This window comes from Dunckerocampus dactyliophorus, chromosome 14 (genome assembly GCF_027744805.1).
Source record: "Dunckerocampus dactyliophorus isolate RoL2022-P2 chromosome 14, RoL_Ddac_1.1, whole genome shotgun sequence".
Lineage (NCBI taxonomy): Eukaryota > Metazoa > Chordata > Actinopteri > Syngnathiformes > Syngnathidae > Dunckerocampus > Dunckerocampus dactyliophorus.
In genome coordinates this window covers 3,197,280-3,218,983 of record NC_072832.1, presented here as the reverse complement: position 1 = coordinate 3,218,983, position 21,704 = coordinate 3,197,280, and the positions used below count along the sequence as shown (strand labels likewise).

General features: G+C 39.4%; 1 protein-coding gene across 5 annotated transcripts in view; it reads left to right on the top strand.

Annotated features, from left to right (window-relative positions):
- The window catches only part of LOC129193595 (serine protease HTRA1A-like), a 40,639-nt gene that overhangs the window by 18,077 nt on the left and 858 nt on the right, over positions 1-21,704 (top strand). For all 5 annotated transcript variants that reach the window (XM_054797842.1, XM_054797847.1, XM_054797845.1 and 2 more), the window contains exons 6-10: positions 14,998-15,192; positions 15,264-15,296; positions 15,360-15,474; positions 18,085-18,142; positions 18,265-18,360. In XM_054797842.1, coding sequence (XP_054653817.1) covers positions 14,998-15,192; positions 15,264-15,296; positions 15,360-15,474; positions 18,085-18,142; positions 18,265-18,360 — 497 coding nt within the window. The remainder of the gene's footprint in view (positions 1-14,997; positions 15,193-15,263; positions 15,297-15,359; positions 15,475-18,084; positions 18,143-18,264; positions 18,361-21,704) is intronic.

The following is a 21,704-nucleotide window of genomic DNA, read 5'->3' as shown; positions in this document are numbered from 1 at the left end:
AACCACAAAACAGCATGATTTATTTCATAAATTTACCTAATATACCGAATTTTCCAGACTGTAAGTCACACTTTTTTTCATGGTTTGGCCGGTCCTGCGACTTATACTCCGGAGCGACTTATATATGTATTTTTTCACACTGACAGCCATGAGAGGGCGCTCTAGGCTTGTGTGCTGCTGCTCACATAGCTATGCTAGTGTTGCTAACGTTTGCGTCCTCCTGTCCCGCTCCTTAACGTTACGTTGTTGTATGTGATATGTGGCATCCATTACATTGAACAAGTGTAGCGTCATAGCGGAAATGTAAAAAGTGGATAAAGCGCACAATAGTGCGTCTTGGGAGACACACTTGTGGACAAATGCAGCTCAATAGCGTTAAAGCTACAGGCACACAAAACGGCGTGTTCCCAATATGGCTTACTAAAAACTATTGTGATTCCAGCATCAATGCTAGATTTTGGAGATTTTGGAGATTTTGGGTGGTGCATTTGGCACCTGGGCCTTCATTGGGGGCACACAAGAATTTATTTCGTCAGACAGGAGAGGTGAGAGCCAAAAAAAAAAGTATAAAAATTATATGAATATGCACCACATTGGGGTTCTGAACCACAACCTCCCATATAGCGCAACAGTTGCACTAGCAATGCGCCATACAGGCCTTGGGAAGGGAAGGAACTCCACACATTGAGTAAGATAACCGTGGCCGCCGTGACATTGCTGCGACTGAAATCTTTAGCCAATATAAGTCCCCTTATCTTCAGGTACACAGTCACCGATATGCCTGACTTGATTACTGCTAATAAGTTTGAGTTAGTGACGAATTTCCATTTAAAACATGGCGCTCAGCCAAATTGGACGAGCATAAATAGAAGCGCTCGGTGAGCAATCAATATTTATCTAATAGCATGACAAAAATGTCAAACCTTTTTGGTAAAATACATCTGCTTACCAGAGAGTTCTCCTCGCTCAGCCGTTGCGGGCGTAACTTATCGTCCAGAACAGTTGTGATCAACCAATCAGAACCGGGGGCCTGTAAGCCGGCTTTGAGGCAAATCACAAGTCCAATCAGATATCTGATCAGCTAAAAAAAATTGCTACTGTGTACATGACAGCGACCTCGCCAGCATGTCCGGCAATTTGATTCTGAAGTCTGAAATCTGATTGGACTGAAAAAAAAAAAACTAACAAAAACTACTGGAAGCACTGCAGCCACGAAACACGTTACTTAATGAAGGCTGCCGGGGATAAATGAATAGAATTTAATGGAACAAATACTACAATTTAAGTTTGAAATGTAGATCAGTGCTTCTGATAGCGGTTAGGCCAGCAGAGAAGGCTTTGCTGGCCCTGATAGCGTCCCACTGCACAACTGTGGGACCTCTAAGACTTAAAATGCTTGAAAAAATGGTATAATATGGGACAACACACACAACAATGGACAGGCGGGAGCGCGTAGCGATACAAACGGAGAGGAAATAACGCCGAGCGGCTGAGAGGTCTGAGTTTTGTGATGTGAATACATGACTCTTTTCAACACATAATGATTGGAGAAGCAAAACGCTTAACTTAAGAGACCCTAGCAGCTAACCGAAACTGCGTTCCACCTCACCGAAATCCGACCAGAACAAAGTTGGGGGTAAGTCACTGTTGATACGCTACACTGCTGATGTGGATGTCAGAGAACTTCATGGGAAAAAATCCAAACTATCCCTTTAAGATTGGACACATTGTAGTGTTTTCACTCAACACTTGTGTTTTTGGGCTTTGGGATGAAGCTGGAATTCCCAGAGGCAACCAGGAAAAACATGCAAGTTCAGCAGAGAAACACCAGAGCCAAGGCGCTGAAGTGCTAACCACTCATCCTGTAGAATGCCACAGCGCTACACTTGTACGTGTCCTGCTGTTTAGTCTTTCTCTGCTGCATGTGGCAAAAAGGTCATTAAGACACCAAAGCCGGTGGTGGCCCGAGACTACATTTGCCGACTACATGACGAGAGGCATCCGTGTGACATGTCCATCAAGCCACGGACTGCCTGGCAGGAAGCCAGCATGTTATCAGAGTGACAAGACAGCACAAGAGCTTGTGACAATTCTTCCACGAGCGGCGGTTTTGTTTGTTGTTTGTTTGTTTTATTCTTTCCCGTACCATAATGAAGGCGGGCAGGCGGCTGGGCCGCTTGATGACAGGCTGCGCTTTTTCCTTCTGGGGGCTTTCCTGGGTCGTGTTGCATCAGATGTGAGAGCGCTGTGCGGCATCGGCGCTGTTATTATGCTGTGTTTTTGTTGTGGAGATGTCAAGAATGATGTGGAATCACTGCACAAGCCCTCGCCGATGCCAGTGGAAGGGAGGAGATACCCTGCATTTGCATTCCGCTGCCTTGCTTAACTGGTCGCTAAACAGCAGGTAGTCAATGTAAAGCACTATTCTAGGCTTTTAGTCCCGTACATTTAAATGTCAATAGCACTGTAGATCCTAATAATTACACTTGACATGATTATATAATTACAGGGTTGGCTAAGTCGTGATAAAAGGGTAACCTGTTGTCATTCCGTATACACTGGAAGCTTCAAAGATAAACACGATCCATTCTGTGACGCCGCTTGACTTTCAGGTTGTTGTCATTTGGAAGCAACGACAAAAAACAAACAGGCAATGGTTGAAGTCATATTTGAGCATCCGTAAGTGTCTTCCACGTGTCACGAAAGGTGAACCACTGTGTCATGAAGCTCAGCAAAACTAAAATGCAGTCAAATGAGTCACCATTTCAGCACGCCTCACAGAAATGTAACACAGAACATCTGATCTTGGCAACATCCGTGGTAATTTCCATGCCAATTGTTAGCCGTTATGCTACGTGCTATTTACATTTGCTTGGTAAAGTTATTACATTTTGTCTGTCATAATTACATTTTTTAAGGAAAAAATAGTACACAAATAAAATATAAAAATAAAGGCATTAATAATAATAATAATATATTTCTATGTTAGCTGTTATGCTACATGCTATTTGCGTTATCATCTCCTTGGTAAAGTCATTATTTTTTTGTATGCCGTGGATATTTAATTTAGAATTTTACCATTTTTACAAAAAAAGTAAGTATATAAGTATAAAAATCCAAGCAGTAATAATAAATAAAATAAAGCTTCCACTGCATTTCTATGCTAGTTGTTAGCCGTTGTGCTACGTGCTATTTACGGTACCTTTTGCCTGGTAAAGTTGTCACTGATATTTAATTGCAATTTTTAGGAACAAAAGTAGTCCACACAAATAAAAATATACAAATAAAGCAATAATAACATTTAAAATAAAGCTTCCACTGCATTTCTATACTAGTTGTTAGCTGTTATGCTACATGCTATTTATGTTGGCATTTCCTTGGTGAAGTTATTAATTTTTGTCTGTCATTGATATTTAATTAATATTTTTAGGGAAAAAATAGCACACACAAATAAAATACAAAAATAAAAGCAATAATAATAATAATATTCTATATAAAATAAAGCTTTTACCGCATTTCTATGCTAGTTGTTAGTTGTTATCCTACATGCCATTTATGTTGGCATTTCGTTAGATTTTCTATGTCATGGATATTTAATTGCAATTTCACCAAAGAAAAAAAAAGTGTACATAGAAATAAAATATAAAAATCCAAGCAATAGTAATAGTAATGCATTTCTATGCTAGTTGTTAGCTGTTATGCTACATGCTATTTACGGTAGCAAAACATAAATATAATAAATAAATACAATAAAAATATAATAAAATATAAAAACAAAAGCAATAATATTAAATAAAAATAAAAATGCCCCAGAAAATTGCAATTAAAATTAAAAAAATATATAAACATTTGAAGAATTGAAATAAAGCACAATTTTAATGCCTTGGTAAAAATAGTTTTTGGTTTGGAATTGATATTGAACTCATGTTGTACTGAGCAGCCATGCGTGCCTTGCATCAAGTTCCAGTTCCGGTTCTATGGTTATCATGACACTTTTTTGCTTGCCCATCACCGCTACCCTTCTTTGCTGGCGTAACAAAAAACTCCAAAATAAAACACCATAATCCTTTTAGTGCTGAAGTCTCTCGTGATGCATGTTGATGTTTTGAAGATTTGTTTGACTTCTGAGGCATTTTTTTTTAAACCAGAAAAGGTTGGTTGAAGTTGAAAATAGTAGCGTGCAAAGTCTGTTCCTCCATTGGTGAAAGTGGAGTCCATTCCTGAGGCTGCGCTCGAGCCCTCAACTCTGGGGAATACATTAAGTCTGGAACTGCAGAGGGTACGGGAATTAGAGGGAGGGGAGTCCTGTAGGGAATACGCTGGAGGATGGTGGTTATTTTTGGGGGGATGGGGGTTCCGAGACAGGGCAGCAATGCGGTCAGTCTGCTTGGAACGTGGATCGTCTGCATCGGAACATGACACGTGTGACAGAATTATTCTTATTATTTTTCTCACTGAAAACGTGACCTCTCCAATCCGCGTTCACTGACAACTTGAAAGCTTACCATCTTAGCATTTACACACCAGTTTAGTGGTCGCCCAGACACAGCCTCAAAAAGTAATTTATGACCCCGCGCAAGAACATTTTGGAGTCTGGCTTTATGTGCCAGCCAGTGCAGGCTTCAATAACGTAGCTTCTGAAGGCCAAACATGAGTTCACTGGCAGGATAGAGTTGTAAACCCATTGGCCTGGGCGCTATACATGCTATACATGCTATACATGCTATACATGCCCAACACAAAAAGACTTGGAGGGCTTTTTTGCCTTAATATACAGTGGAACCTTGGTTGGCATCATTATTTCCTTCCAGAAGGTCCGACTCTACCTGAAACGGATGCTAACTGAATCAGTTTTTCCTGTAAGAAATGATATACAGTAAATCCAGTTATTGTAATTCCGGCGTATAAGCCGCTACTTTTTTCTTAAACTAAACAGCGGTGAGGCTAATTTATGGCTAAATTCTAATCTTGTGACATCTCCTTTTACTTGAGAACTACTAGAAACTGTTTAAATACTGTGCCGCTCATGAGTCAGTGAGAAAAAGATAGCGCTTTCTTTGGCAGGAGCCAATCACAAGCTATCAGTGCTCTCACAACGAGCTTGTCAACCCAACCCATTGGAAATTGCAGGTCAACAACATAACAGTCTGACTCACGGTGTCATATTTCACAGAACACTTTGCAACAACACAAAATTTATCACACAGCAACTTAACACTCAATATGTGCACCTGACAAATATACAAACAGGTCCCAATAGGAGCTTAAAATGAAAAAAGGCAAACATTTTAAAGTTTTCCCGCAAAGCATTGCGTCTGTGCAAAGCATTCATTGGGGTGCGGCAATGATGTCAGCTTCCCTCTGGGCTTTGGGCTCCGGGTTCTCTGGCTCTCTCTGGTGGACAGAGACAGCATTGGATGCAGCATTTTCTATGCTCCTCCAATGAAATGGTTTGCTCAAACAAAATGCATTTTGATAAAATGTTGTTTTTTTCATATCAAAACTCATATTGTAACATGTTTGTGTATTTCTGAGGTATGACGTTTGAGCGTTAAGTCGCTGTTTGGTGAGTTTAATGTTGTTTGTAAGATGAAACCATGAGTCAGGCTGTTTATACTGAGTAATGGCCTCCTGCAATTTTCAATGGGTTGACAAGCTCATCGTGAGTTTTTTTCATAGCTCACGATTGCCTGGCCCTCACGGACTCGTGCGTCATTTTACGACTTATACACCAGTGCGGCTTACATATGAACAGATCTGTTTTTTTCTCTAAATGTGGTGGTTGCGGCTTAAACGCTGGAATTTACGGTAAACCATTCCAGAAAGCCACAAAACGCATGCAAAACACCTTTTAATAGTTGTACAATGCAGTGAACAACTCCAAATGCATGTGAAAACATAGAAATGATGAATGAAAGGGATAAATGAACATTTCTGCGTACTTTTACCTTCATTTGAAGATCTTGATGTGAGTGCTCCCAAAGACGCAATGTGGCAGCGAGACACCGCACGGACACCACCTTCCTGTTCTGCCATGACTTACAGTATTTCTGGAATTCGGTAGTGTTTCTCGCTTCAGTAACCCAAAATGGAGCCAGCATTTCGACGAAGAAGGTGAAAAGCACTATTGAATGAACATATCGTGTTTGCGTTACAAGAATGGCACCACCTATTATTACACGGCCAAAAAAGAAAACATTCTCTCTGGGAAATTTGCCTGCTGCTGGTTTCTGGTTAAGCTGCTTTAGGAAACATGTCTGCATTTATTTGCCAAGAGCAGACCAAAAAAAAAAAAACGTAGATCCTGTCTTCATATACAGCATGAAATGTGCTCCTGCCATTATCTATTTATCTGCTACATCGGGTAAACGTTTCCTCAGGAAATACGAGATTCTGACATTGCATCCGTGGTCCCTGAATGATCAGTGGCTGGGGACAAGTGTGTGTGTGTGTGTGTGTGTGTGTGTGAGAAGACGAGTCAGTTGGGACATGGAAGGCTAAGTGGAAAGACCTTCATAGACAGGCCAAGAGGAATGAATCACATCCTTCGCTCCCTCTCTTTGACCCGTGTCTTCTCATCTCTTCATCTCTTCATCTCTTGAACCAAAATGGTTCTTCCAGGATACTTGAGAAGGAACAATTGTGGGAAGTGTTCCAAGGGAAATAATCCCAAACTTGCTGTCTGTGTGACGGTGGGCTCCAGGGATGGTGTTGAACCTCTTTGACACTGACAGACTTTTCAAAACGCTGGCTGACTCCTGCTGTCATAGTTTGATGAAAATAATGACTCCATCTAACATGAGAAGAAAACCACTGCAGACATGTTGGGCATGTCCAATGAGAAGCATGCACAGTGTTCCCTCACTCTATCGCTGTTCACCTTTCGCGGGTGTTTTTTCGTGCTTCTTTTTGTTTATTAAAGCTACAGGCCGAGCCTGGCCCCTTAAGAAAAATTGCATTGTGGGAAATTGAGTGTGTCTCTCAAATGTTTTTATAGTCTTCCCATTGTTGCTGTCCAGTGAACAACCAGTATCTCCATTTTTCATTCCATTTTGTAAATGAATCATTGCTGTCCAAGCGAAAGACATGCATCTCCAAGTTATTGAATGATTTTTATATTAACTTTTTAAAATCTAACTTTATTGCTGCTTTCCAAAGACAAACATATACAGTATATCCCTATTTTCCTAAATATATTTTTTTTTATTTATGTTTTCATGTGAAGTCAATTTTTGTGTTGTTGTTTTTGTTTTAAAAAAAAATAAATAACAACAACATCTGGAAATACGTGCTTTTCATTATGTCCAACTGGACCCTTTTATTTGGTACTTGAAAAAGATGCAAAATCTAAACTTTTGTTAATGGCTAATAATGCTCATAATAGTGCTAATTATTTAATTCTAATATGTTATCATTTATTATTAATAATTATTATTTTAAAATATAGAATATCGGCAGGGATGGAAATCATGGGTAACTGAAACCCATTTTATTCATTTACATGTGTCACTGGTCCCAATTTGATGAAAAATGTAAAAATTTGAAACAAAAATGTAATGAAGAGGAACAAACAGAGACAGGATTGCTTCTAATGTGACCTCTACGTTTCTAGCCATCCATCCTAGTCATCCATCCATCCATCCACATGGGATGACTTGTAATGGAGTCAGGCATACACCACATGCTATCAAAACCTCCGCTTTCTCAGTGCCGTGTCTTATTTGAGACATCTGTGTGCACATGTCCACATCCACCCGGGCTCTCTTGGGTCACATGTGGCCGGTCAGCATCACTTAAGCACGGCGTAAGTACACGTTTTACGGTAAAGAAAATGGCCACACCATGCCTCATCTCTTTCTCATCATTGTGATTTGGGCACTTCAAAGCTTTTCTGTGGTGTCTCGCCAGAGCGGAGACACCCTCCCATACACACACACACGCACACACACGCACGCACACGCACACACACACACACACACACACACATGTTTGCTCTTATGTGAACTGCGACACATGGAAACCAGAGTGGTTTGATGTCAACAACATTAGCATGGCGGGCTCACAGGTTATCCACTGGAGGTTTGACCGCCGCATGATGATGGCGGCTCTGACTAACTCCTGGAATATGTACTTTGTTGTTCTAGAATGCTTATCATGCACGTAGCCTGCTAGCCTCTGGCTCAAATGTAAACAACGCATTGCATGAAAGCCCCTTTGTTTTTTGATTCAACTTCTTTTTGTGGTTTCTTTTTGTTACGCCACCACAGATGGCAAAGCGGAAATGTGTGATGATAACCATAGAACCAGGAATGGAAAAGTAGTATAGATCATTAAATATCAAGTACACACGGTACACAATTTGACATTATCAAGAAGATGCTAACATTCCTGCAATACCTATAAAGCACCACTAGGTGACGATATTCCTTTGCAAACACCTTCCGATTCACTCTCCGTTGTGTCTGTCAGGCGTTTTATTTAGTTTTTGTTGTATTATGCAGTGTCGCTTCTTTTTACACTTGTAAGATGGTTAATGGTGATTCATTTTCCAAAAATTACAACTTTATTCATTGTTTTGTTTGTTTCTCGTAATATTCAAGATTCAAGAGAGTTTTATTGTCATGTGCATGGTAAAACAGCAGTTATACCATGCAATGAAAATCTTATTCTGTTCATTCTCCCAAGAAAAGAAAGAAAACACAAGAAAGAATAAGAACATAAGAAACATAAACATAAATACCAATAAATTAAGCAACAACATCAGAAGAGACATTAATACAAACAAACAAATAAATAAATAAAGTGCTATGAGTGTGTGCGTGTGTTGCGTGCGGCGTGTGCGAGTGCTTCGTTGAGGAGCCTGATGGCCTGTGGGTAAAAGCTGTTTGCCAGCCTTGTGGTCCTGGACTTCAAACTCCTGTAGCGTCTGCCTGACGGTAGGAGTGTGAATAATGAGTGTTGTGGATGTGTGCTGTCCTTGATGAGGTTGTGTGTTCTTCGTAGGACTCTAGATTTATAAATGTCTTGCAGTGAGGGGAGGGCTGCCCCAACAATGTTCTGTGAGGTCTTTTATATTATAATATATTATATGTAATATATTATAATATATATATATATATATATATATATATATATATATATATATATATATATATATATATATATATATATATAATAATTATAATAATATATAAAAAAACTGTCCTTTTTTTAATAGTTTAACTCGTAAAATTAAGAGTTTTTCTCTGTAGATGACAGCTTTTTTCTCAATAAATTTGACATTACCTTAAATTGCGCACCTACTAAATACATATTTAAGATACGCTGGACGATAAGCCCCACATGTCCACGTCAAAAAATAGCATATTGTGGCACGCCTGACCAGGCAGCTCTTTATTTGACAGGAGCCAATCATGAGCTAGGAAAAGAAACTCCAGACGAGCTTGCCACCCCATTGGAAACTGCAGGAGGCCATTACTCAATCTAACAGTCTGACTCACGCTGTCATCTTCTAAAGAACACTAAACTCATCACACAGCCACTTAACACTACTGCAGTTTCCAGTGGGTTGACAAGCTTGTCATGAGTGCACGGATAGCTCGTGATTGGCTCCTGCCAAAGAAACAGCTACCCTTTCCTCACTGACTTGCGAGCGGCACAGCCTTTACGATTAGTAGTAGTTCTGAAGTAAAGGAGAGGTCACAAGGTTAGAAATTAACCATAAATTAGACGCGCCGCTCTGTAAGCCGCAGGGTTCAAAGTTGAAGAATAAAAGTAGCGGCTTATACACTGGAAATTACGGTACTTTTATCATCAAATACCCTTTTAGAATGTTGGAAACCTTCCCCCGAGACGCACTCCAGTATCTTGTCGAACGTCTTCCCAGAAGAGTTCACTTCCTGCAGGTGTCTGTCGTTGTAATGTAAGTCGACGTTACACGTGTGAGCGGCGGCACATGTGCCGCTGAGGGTCGCGTACGGAAAAATTGAAGGATGCGAGGGTTGGTGGTGGCGCTTTGATACAAAATCAATCCAATGTATGCTAAGCTATCTGAACAAATCAACATCTTTGCTTTGTGTTTTAAGCAAATTAGCGTCATCTCTAGTAATACATCTTATTCATTTTATTTTTAGGCTAAGCCGAGGGCCAAAAATGGCTCCTGAGCTGCACTTTGGACACCCCTGCATTAAACAGAAGCTTTTATTTGTGCCTGTAACTTTAAACAATGATTGTCTTTCTGTTGCAACACTGCGAGTGTTTTTAAGCATGCGTGTTTATCCTGTCCATCCGTCTCCATCCCAGATCCCTTTCTGCATGGTGGGAAAATGTGTGTGTGTGTGTGTGTGTGTGTGTGTGTGAGCTCATTGATTCACGCACCACTTGCTGCGCTTGTTCCCCTCGCCAAAAATAAATAGAAAAAATAGTTAATGCAGTTTTCCGACCTTATCTGCCAGATGGTTTGTGACTCACTGGTGTGCATTTTCTTAACATAGTCCTTTTTTTCCCACATGTATGTGTATTTGACTCACACGTGTCAGCGTTGTCTTCCTGTAATTTGTGGTGCCTCTTGTTGCCTTCTTGCTCCCCTGTTTGAGCGTCTTTGGGTGAAAAGTGAGTGCATCGCAGCTGAAATAGCAGCACCAGACTGAGTCACGCTGCGTGCTGCTCTCTCTCTCTCGGTTTTCCTCAAGTTGTTGCAGTTTGCTGACTGGTCGCATTAGGAGAGCCGAAATGTCTAAACGAGCTTAGCAGGTCTACCTTCACACCTGGGTGTTGTCAACTTGTCAATAAACTGATGCATTTTGCACTCTTTGCCATGTTTTTTTTGTGTTTTTACCTCTGCGGTGAGATTTTTTTGCGGGTGTAGATGAGGGGTCATTAAAGATGCCCATTAAAGATGCTTAAAATCAAGTCCAACCCTGCCTCTTGCCCGAAGACAGCTGGGATAGGCTCCAGCATACCCGCGACCCTGGTGAGGACAAGCGGTACAGAAAATGGATAGATGGAAAACCAATCCAATGTAGATCAATATATGCTAAGCTATGTATTTAGCCTTGTGTTGTAGGTGACTAAGCAAATGAGTGCAATATGTCATAATGTAGCTTATTAATAATAAATTCATTTGACTTTTAGACATATGCCAAGGGCCGATAAAATAAATAAATAAATAAATAAATACAAATGTAAAAAAAAATCTTTTTGTTTGGTTTATTTATTTTCGTATTTTTAAAATTATTTTTATTTCTCCAGCTCACTTGAATAATTCTAAGCAATAATTCAATGTAATTTCATGTATTATTATTTTAATTTTATTATTTTATTTATATATATATATATATATATATATAAATTTTTTAAATTTTTCTGATATGTCTGGCAGCAATTTAATTTTATTTCATTTAATTTAATTTGGTTTAAATTTAGCCATAGTTTTATTTTTAATTTAATTTTATTTCATTTAATATGTTTAAAATTTAAATATATATATTTTTAACATAACATTTTATTTTATTTAATTATGTTTTTTTAAATCAAATGTAATTTAATTGATTTTTTTTAAAATAAACTGTAATTACATTTAATTCATTTAATTTAATAATTTAATTTTGTTTAATTGTATTCATAAAATGTAATTTCCTTTGTTTTTCAACATAACATTTTACTTTTACATTTTTACTTTTATTTTTTTTAGATAATTAATTTAAATTGTTTTTCAATCAAATGTAATTTAATACTTTAAAAAAATCAACTATTTAAATTGTAATTGTTTTATTTTACAATAGGTTTTTGTGAGAATTCCCTCATTGATATCGTGATTAAAAATGATCAGCATTATCAGGAAGTCCCCATTGTTCAGTGTGTGTTGCCAGAGAGACCACTACGCTGGTGTCAAGTGCCTGTTTGTGTTTGCACATGACAAATACTCTACAGTCTCCTGGTTTATGTACACACGGTGTGGTGTGTTTGTGTGTATCATATTTGCTTTTGCATTGACTCGATAAACGCCGCAATGTCCCAGTAGCGGGGTGATTGCACGTTTAGGACATACCGTGTTTTTTTGGGGGGGTGGGGGGGGTTTGGCCGTAAATAGTGTAAGTTTGAGTGGTTACTCGTGAGTCGTTCGCATTGATTGATTGCTTTTGATTCATGTGCCTTCTGCAGTCTTCTACTGCACTTTGAAGCTTCATTTAGCTTCCACTGAAGCTTCCATTGAAGCTTCCATTCATTTGCAGAGTAACTAGAAGGAACACAAAGGAGCAGAGCTTCTTGGGATTTCTTTGAAAGATATGCAAGAAGTTCTTAAAGAGGCAGCTTGATGTGGCTTCCCATGCGGCAGGGGATGATTTCACCAGTGTGCAAGGATAAATATATCCTTTCTCTCTCTCTCTCTGTGTGTGTCAGTATGTAACCCAACTCACCACACTGTCATTATTTACCTACACAGACTCATTTTATTCCACCATCTGTTTCCATGCAGGCACAAATGCTTTGTCAGCAAGGCTTCCATTGCAACAAATAATCAAACGTTTTTAGGCTTTATTTGCTCGTTTAGGGCTTCTGTGGGAAGAGGAGTCATTGTTTTTGCGTGGGAGCATCGAGTGTTCGGTGCAGGAAACATCATAATGAGAAGGTCAGCGAGGCTTTAAAAAAATGCACCCTCATTCCTGCCGTGATGCTGCATCAAACACAACGCTTGTAAATGTAACACATGTGATTTATTGAGCCCTTTTCATTGGCTCATCTCTGAATAGAATAGAACTTTATTGGTGTTGTTAAAAAAACACAACAACACAAGACGGCTTACCATCTTTAGGTTGGACACAAACATGTGAGAAATGGCAAAAATATGTAATTATAGATACAATATGGGCTTACATGCATGCAAGATAGCTTTATTTTTTTACTCAACTGCAGAACATCCCAGCTGTTTAATATGGTAAGGTGTTGATTCGGGGTGAGGCCTCTATTAACTGAAATGCTTTTTAGCATGATATTAAATGTTCATCCATTGTAATTAAATATTGTTGAATATCTTTATTTTGTAGCTGCGGTCAAATTGCCATTTAATAAGAGTATGGCGTTGATTAGGAGCGAGGCCTGTTAACGTAAATGCTTTTCTATCATGACATTAAACGTTAATCCGTTGTAGTGAATTATTTAGCAGTATCTATCATGTATTCACTCAATTGCAGGGTAACTGCCGCTTAGTGCGGGTAAGGCATTGATTAGGGGTGAGGTATTTATTAACTTAAATGCTTGTTTAGCATGATATATTATTAGCATCAATGTTAATGATCTATTTTGTAATATATCATCATTAGAATTATTTCTGCATAGAGTGCCTATTCGGGGTAAGGCGTTGATTAGATGGGAGGCCTTTAACTTAAATGGATTTAAAAGTAGGATATTCAATATTAATGCATTGTAATTATATACATTTATTGTAAGACATTTCTTATTTATGCTCAACTGCAGAGAGTACCTAGCGTCTATTGTGGCAAAGTGTTGAATGGTGGAGGCTTTTTTTAATTACCTTAAATTAATTGTTAAGTGCGATGTTGAATATAAATCCATTGCAATGACGTATTTTCTAATACATGAATTCTATATTTAGTCCACTGCAAAGAGTGCAAAGGGAGGCCTTTATTTGTAGAAATGCATATTCTTACGGTATTCATTTTTTGCAAATAAATATATATATGTTAAATAAATACAAATAATTTTGTTTAAATGATGTAATATTAAAAAATATATATTATATCATATTATCATATTCATTTTCTATGCCGCTTGTCCTCATTAGGGTCACGAGGGTAAGATGGAGCCTATCCCAGCTAAGTTTGGCCGAGAGGTGGGGTACATCCTGGACTAGTCACCAGCCAATCACAGCGCACATATAGACAGACGACCTTTCACACCATGTCACGTCCCATGGAGATTCCAACCCAAATCTCTGTGTGGCCACCATGCTAACCACTTGTCCACTGTGCGGCCCATATGTAATATACAGTATATATAATAGCATTAAAGGAATTCTACAATATTATGCTCTAATGCATTATGTCACTCAGTGAAAACTACTGTGATCTTCCCGTTTCATGCCGCCTTTACTCTCTACTGTAAATGAGTGGCTCGTGGCTCGACCTGGTAGAGAGTACCGTATGTAGTATGGTGTTCCCTCGTTCATCGCGGGGGATATGTTCCCGTAATAAGTGAAATCCGCGAAGTAGGTACAATTATTATATATGTTTCATTTTATCACATTTCTCTCTTGTTTAGGTACTCTCAAAGTTCAAATTTCACTTGAATTTTAATGATCAATTTACGAGATTCGACACAAGAAATTAAGTGACTCGCCAGATTTCACTCCTGATCGTGGCTTGTTCTGGCGCAGCTAGGCTGTAGTAGCGTTTTTGTATCCTTGTTGAAACATCCCTCCTCCTCGTCCCAGGCGCCCTACAGCCGCGTAACTTCTGCCTTCATTCAGCGTGTATGATCAACAGGAAACAGGCAGTCCCGCACAAAGGAGATTTATTGACAATAGTCTACAGCCAATCAGAACACAAAACACAATGGGCGGATTCTCCCTTTGCCAATCAGGACTGTTGTGGCTCTGTAAAACAGACACACGCAACAGAGCACCGATAGATGACTCTTAATACACCACAAGGACGTAGAACACAATGCACGTTCATACACTGTTAAAAGAAAACGTGCAAAATTGCACTTTAAAAAAATCAGTGAAAGAGTGAAGCCACGATGTTGCGAGGGAACAGTTGAGTTGAGTTGAGGCAAGCGGACCACGCACCCGGCGATGAATGGGTCTATTCGAGGGGTCTATTAGAGTGGAGAAAATGCGTGTAATGCGTTTTTTTTAAGTGAGAACTACATGAACTCAGGTTTCCGCCATAAATGTCTCACTATTCCAAGTATACTGAATCAGGTTACAAAGAACACAATAAAAGTGCATTCCATTCCTTCCCCCTCTGCCCGCAGACCAAGCTTCCCGTGCTGCTTCTGGGCCGTTCGTCGGACCTGAGACCGGGCGAGTTCGTGGTGGCTATCGGCAGCCCCTTTTCCCTCCAGAACACGGTCACCACGGGGATCGTCAGCACCACGCAGAGGGGGGGCAGGGAGCTCGGTCTGAGCAACTCCGACATGGACTACATTCAGACGGACGCCATCATCAATGTACGGGTCTTTGATGGGCATCCGTGGTGTTGTTATTGTGCACAATTGACGCGTGTCTTTTGCTTTGACAGTACGGCAACTCTGGAGGTCCTCTGGTCAACCTGGTAAGACGTCAAAAATTCCCCATACTCATCATCAGGTCCTGACCTCAAGGATTGTGCTTTCAGGACGGTGAGGTGGTCGGAATCAACACCTTAAAAGTGACGGCTGGCATTTCCTTTGCCATCCCCTCGGACAAGATCCAACAGTTCCTGGCGGAGTCCTACGACAGGCAGTCCAGAGGTACGCATCGACCCAATAACACGTTCCCTTTCCTATGACCGCCAACTCAGCAAATTGAAAAAAATGCCTTCCAGTGTAATGATTTGACACTAGCTAATGCAGCGGGTAGCTTCTCGTGAGACAAATCCTGCGGTGTTGGAAAATGTAATGGCCTCCATCGACACGGAGCAAAGAAAACAACTAAGCAGACTAAAATTAGGTTGAAGACGGTCCAAGGCATTATTAAAACGTGGAAGGAAAGTGGTTAACCATCATCTTCCAGGGGGAAAATATGGTTAGCTGTGTTTAATAGTGTGGAACATTTCCACAAGTACAAAGAAGAATCCAAGGGGGTCGGGATTAAACAGCTGCGTCCTCTTTGGAAAACCGCTTGTCATCAGTGAGGCTAATTGGAAGTGGGGGGTCGGTTTTTCAAGGATTGTTAAAAATTAGACTATGGAACAATGGGGAAAAGGCAGTGGCGGGTGGTCAGGGCCAGCAAAGCCTTCTCTGCTGGCCTAAACAATGTCAGCAGCAGTTACCTACATTTACAACTTGCATTATATGACATTGTATGAATTTATTCTCTTCTCTTGGCTGGACTGCTTCCAGTATGTCAGGGGTGTCCAAACTTGTTTCACCGAGGGCCGCATACTGAAAATCAAAGGATGTGCAGGGGGGAGGGGCACTTTTATCTGTTATTTATGTATTTCTTAATTTTGTAAAAAGGCTAAAAATAACTTGATATACATGTCAGGGCAAAGCTTTGTTTTATTATAATGGGCATGCCTGCAATGCAGAGCAGCCGCTCACACTTGCAAAGCACAGTGTTAGCATACTAACTGCTAGCGTTTTAGCTAATTTAGTCATGTCTAAATGCAAATACACACATGGTATGATGTAGGTACAGTGTAGAACTGCCTTGGCACTTTCGGTACTTAGTGCTACCTGACTAGGTGCTAGCATGCTACCTGTTAGCATGTTAACTTTTTATTTTAATGTCAAAATGCAAATGATGTAGAGTAACTATAGAAGTGACTTGACACTTTCGCTACTACGGATGCTAACTGTTAGCATGATAGCATTTTAGCTGTTTTACTCATGTCAAAATGCTTATGGTATGCTGTAGGTACGGTATAAAAATGCCAAGAGCATGCTAGCAAACACCGGGCCAGAGTTTCACTCAATGCGGGGCGTGCCCATCAAAAATTTCAGTGGGAATTTTCCAGTTAGTTATTAGTGTTGACATTTCAGCTTCTTATCTTTACATTTTTCCTTTTTGCTCTATTTTTGGCATTTTTGCTGGATATATATTTTGATTTATTTTATTTCTACAGTGTGCCACAAGCCAATAAAAAACAGCGTGCAGGGCTGCAAACCATGTCAATCTAATCTGCCCAGGGCCTTTAGAATCAGGAGTGCTGGCCCATGTCACTTAAACACTTTTACCAATAACTATAATACTAATACAGCATTAACATAATAACTAGCTTTAACCAAGCAAATTTCAGATTCACCTCACAGGGCCAGCTTGCAGGCTTACATTAATGTCAGCATTTTTCTGTCATCTGATTGATGATGTCTCAACACTTGAATGCCTCATTACATGAACAGTTTTAATCAGTTGTACATTGTTCTTTTTGTCATGTTTGGCCGTATGTTTTTTAGCATGCTACTTACTTCCTGGTTCAAAGAGGATGGCTTACAACATTTACATTCGACAAACGGAACATTTAAAATGCCATTTAGACTTAAACTTGGTTACAGTAGCTCAATTTCAGAAGAAAAAGACAAACACTCTTAAATAAAATGCAATGCAATATGAATAAAATATAAAAGAATATTAGATAAATGAAAAAATACACATTAGCATATTTACCAATAGTGTGTAAAAATATGGTAAATACAAGTAAATGTACAATTAATAAAAGGGAGGGCAGACAGTACAGCGCAATAATGTTGTCAATTATCTTTATGTGGAATGAATGAAGTCCTGTAGCGTTCACTGTGGGAACGGAGCTGGAGGAGTCTTATTTCCAGAAATAGCTTCCTCTTCCAATGACATAAACAGAGAAAAGTGAAAATCGTTTTGCATTGTCCAGTTCAGTTTTTTTTGTTAGCATGCTATTTCCTGGTTCATGTAGGAAGACGTAAGATACACCAATAGACAAATGGGACCTATCCGTTTATTTAGCATTTTTTGGCAAGGGGAACAGTTTCGTTGTCACGCAAGTGGCAAAAAGAGAAAATAAATTTTACAAACAGAAGTTAAAAACACAGCTTCCATCCGCGACTTCCTGGTTCATGGAAACTACCATGTTTGTCTCCCCGCGGAAAAAAATTTAACTTCTTCCATTTCATCCGGCTTTGCACCAAATTTGAACGGGTTTTCCTTCGGCACTCATGCTAGCGTTCTATAAAATGTCACCGAAATTGGTTGTGCATTTTTTGCGGAATACTACTAACCAACAAACAAAACTGGATCAAAACAATACCGCTCACCAACAACAAGTACTTCGTCAAAAGCTAAATAAGATTAGCGTCGGGGGCATCGGGCAGTTTATAATGCAAGCCGACTGCAGCTGACAAGCGGATGAATGATGGCGTTGTTGTGTTCTCATCCCTCTGCAGGCGCGGCTGCTGCTAAAAAGAAATACATCGGTGTGAGGATGATGACGCTCACCCCAGCGTAGGTTGCACACGCCTACACGTCACGTAGCACACACTTCCTGTGCTGCAGAAAGTGCATGATTGATGACTGCACTTTCACCCCTGCAAAGTCACATATGGTCTTTTTTTGTACATTTGCAGACTGGCCAAAGAGCTGAAGAGTCGACATCGAGACTTCCCTGACGTCACTTCTGGCGCTTACGTTATGGAAGTCATCGCTAAGACGCCAGCTGCAGTGTAAGTGATATTTTTCACACGTGCTTCCAAAAGGATAAACTCATTTCAGCTGAAAAAAATGTTTTTTTCATTGTGCACATGCAAGCTGTCTTCGTGGAGTGGCTGCTTTTTTTTTTTTTCTTCTTTGGACTATTTGTTAAACAGGCTACTTCCTGGTTTACAAAAGATGATACAAGATGATTGGAGCGTACCACTTTGATTCTGGTGCAGGAGGAATGCTTTCATTGTGACACAAATGGCAAAAAGGAAAAATAACCGCAAAGAAATGGGAGATTATTGTGTTAGCCGACTACTTCCTGGTTCATGAATGGTGTTATGAAACGACTGGAGCGTGCTACTCTTGATTCTGTGGCAGCGTAGTGACAAAAACAGCAAAACGAGTCAAAAAATTCCACTAATAAACATGAAAATAAGATACGGAGCGCCATTTAGCAGACATCTTCTGGGTTAGGAAAGGATGATATAAGACGGACGAATAGTAACATTTTTTAAATTTCTGGGCCTGGTGAACCGTTCCATGGTAACGCAAATGGCAAAAAATGAAATTCTAAAGCAAAAAGAGCGCCATATTTTTTGTTTGTCCAACCATTTGTTTGTTAGCAGGATTCTTGTGAGTTGGCACATTATGGTATAAGACAACTGGACCGTACCATTTTTTTATTCTAGTGGAGGGGTAATGCTTCCATTGTGACTCAAGTAGCAAAAAATTAATGTAAAAAAATCCCCAACAAAGTGAGCAGCATATTTGTTTATGGTTGTCCGTCCATTTGTTAAACCGTGAGTCACTTAACTTTCTTGTGTCCAACCTAGTAGATTGATCGTTAAAATTCAAATGAAATTTGAACTTTGAGGGTGTTTAAACAAGATAAATGTGAGAAAATGTTCATGCCTGTCTGAGAAAAGTGTATAAAATGTATGGTGAGGGGTTTTACAGCCTTAAAAGATATAATCATTGTAAACGAAGTTGGCTACTTTGCGGATTTCACTTATTGCGGGCTATTTTGGGAACCTATCACTCGCGCTAAACGAGGGAACACTATTACAAGAATAAAGTCCTACATTTCTGAGAAAAAAACTCAATTTTATGTTACAGGCACTGCTTGACACAGCTTGGGCATGTGGAGGGGGCGGGGTCAAGAAGGCGGAAGTGAGAGGGACTAGACATGCTAATCTCTATGCTAAATGCTCAACTGCTCTGTTTTGCGGCCACGTTTTTTTTTTTTAAGGAAAAAAAAAATGTGCAAAAAAGTATAACGTAAGGAGAAAAAAAGTTCATACTAATAAATAAATAAAAATAATAAACATAATAAATAATAATAATAAACTATTTGTCAGTTTGCGTCCTGGTCTGCAAAGGATGACCTAAGAACTGGACAATCACATTTTTTTTTTTGGGGGGGGGGGGGAGGATAAGGCGGACAGTTCCATTGTGGGCCAAACAGCAAAAGGACAAAAATAATATTCTTAATTTAAAGAAAGTGGAGCACCTTGTTTGTTTTTGTTTGTCCATCTGTTGATTAGCCAGCAGGCTACTTCCTGGTACACGAAGGATAATGTATGTTGATTGGACGGTACCAATCCAGTTCCTTTATGACACAAACAAGGAATAAGGAAAATAAACTTTTCTAACGAACACAGCAGCACGTTGTTTAGTCTGTCCGTTTGTTTCAAGGTGCATGTAAAAAAAAAAAAGGACTACCATTTGGGGGAATGGTTCCGTTGTGGATGGCAAATAGCAAAAAATTGCAAAATTGAGCACCATATTTGTTAGTCACTGACTTGTTAGCTAGCAGACGGAAGTCTACCGTCTGCGTTCTACATGCTATGATATCTACTTGGATTTCATTTGGATTGTTCCATTATTGCCAGCATCGGTCATTGCTGATTGGTTAGCAGTCATCATGTGATTCTACTGTGTTGTCAAATAAGGCCCCAAAAGATGGGGAACACAAATGTATGGTGTTATCAACACCCCTCCCTTCTTCCACCTTGGCAACCCTTGTTATTAAAGCCCCGTGCCACAGCACTGAGGGTCTTGCAAGACGCTGATGTCAGCTGATTCCAACAAACCTCATACCAGGAGGGTCCCTCCTCGCCACGCCGTGGTTTTCCTGCGCGTCTTGCCAGGGTCTGCTCACGCACGCCATTCTGCACAACAACACATCTGTAGTTGCTTTTATACTCGCTCTTGTTGTCTAAGGTGCACTTTAGTGGTTTTTAATTTGACCTTGCGAGGGGGCTGGGGAACCTTCCATTAGCATGATTGGAGACAGAGCAGTGGCACAGCCTTGATGGGGGTAGTTGGCACCATTAGTGGAGGGCTTCACATAACAGAACATTAGAGTGGAAGTAATAGCAGGGTTTACTTGCCACGTATGAATGGAATAATATCAGGCAGGGGTGTCTGACCAGGGGCGCCGTAAAGGGGGGAAATGTTAGGACAGTTCCAACCTGACAGGGACTTTAAATTTTGAAGTTATTTTTTGAGTCTGTTTTTTTTTGTTTAACATTTTGTTTTCCATATATTCTTATTACTGTCTAACTGCATTCAGCTTTGAGTCAGCGAGCATAAAAATGGCTTTTAAGGGTCAGTTAAGTCCCAGAGATGTCGTGACCACAGCTGCTCGTGGGGTCCCAATGTGATTTGTTTTTCCCATAGGGCCCAGAATTCCTAGAGGCACCCCCCGTGTCCAACTGTTGTCCAATGAGTGGCACATACAGGAAAAATGTATGCTTTTTGTTTATTAGCCACATTAAAAACAACCAAATGTTGGTCAATGTATGCAAAGCTGCTGAAGAGAAAAAAAACTACATACTGTACAGTTTTATGCTTATTTTTTACTTTTAGAAATAAATAGATTTTTATCTATAATTATTTGTATTGATCTAGTTAAAAAAAATACAAAATAAGTGGATTTCTTATTCTTTTTAAATGTTAGAATTAAATATGACATTTTAATATAAAAGATCTGTATTTGTTTTCTACATTATTATCATTGACTAATTCATTATTGAAGCAATCCTAATTAATGCTTATTTTTTTGAAAGTTCGGAAGTAAAAAAAAGTTAACCTTGTTTTTAAATCGTGTCGTGTACAATTTAAATGATGACACACTACAAACCTTATATTTGATAGAGTGGAGATTCATGTGTAGATTAATTTAAAACAGAATTGAAAATATTTTAAATTCCCAAAAGGATTAAAATTAGTGTAGTAAAGTACTTGTACCTTTCTCCCATTACCCATTTTATTTGTAATAGAGTAGCAGTTAAAATGCATAGCTTTTATGCAATAGTTAATATATTATTTGTTTGATGATTAGGCCTGTCACGATAACAAATTT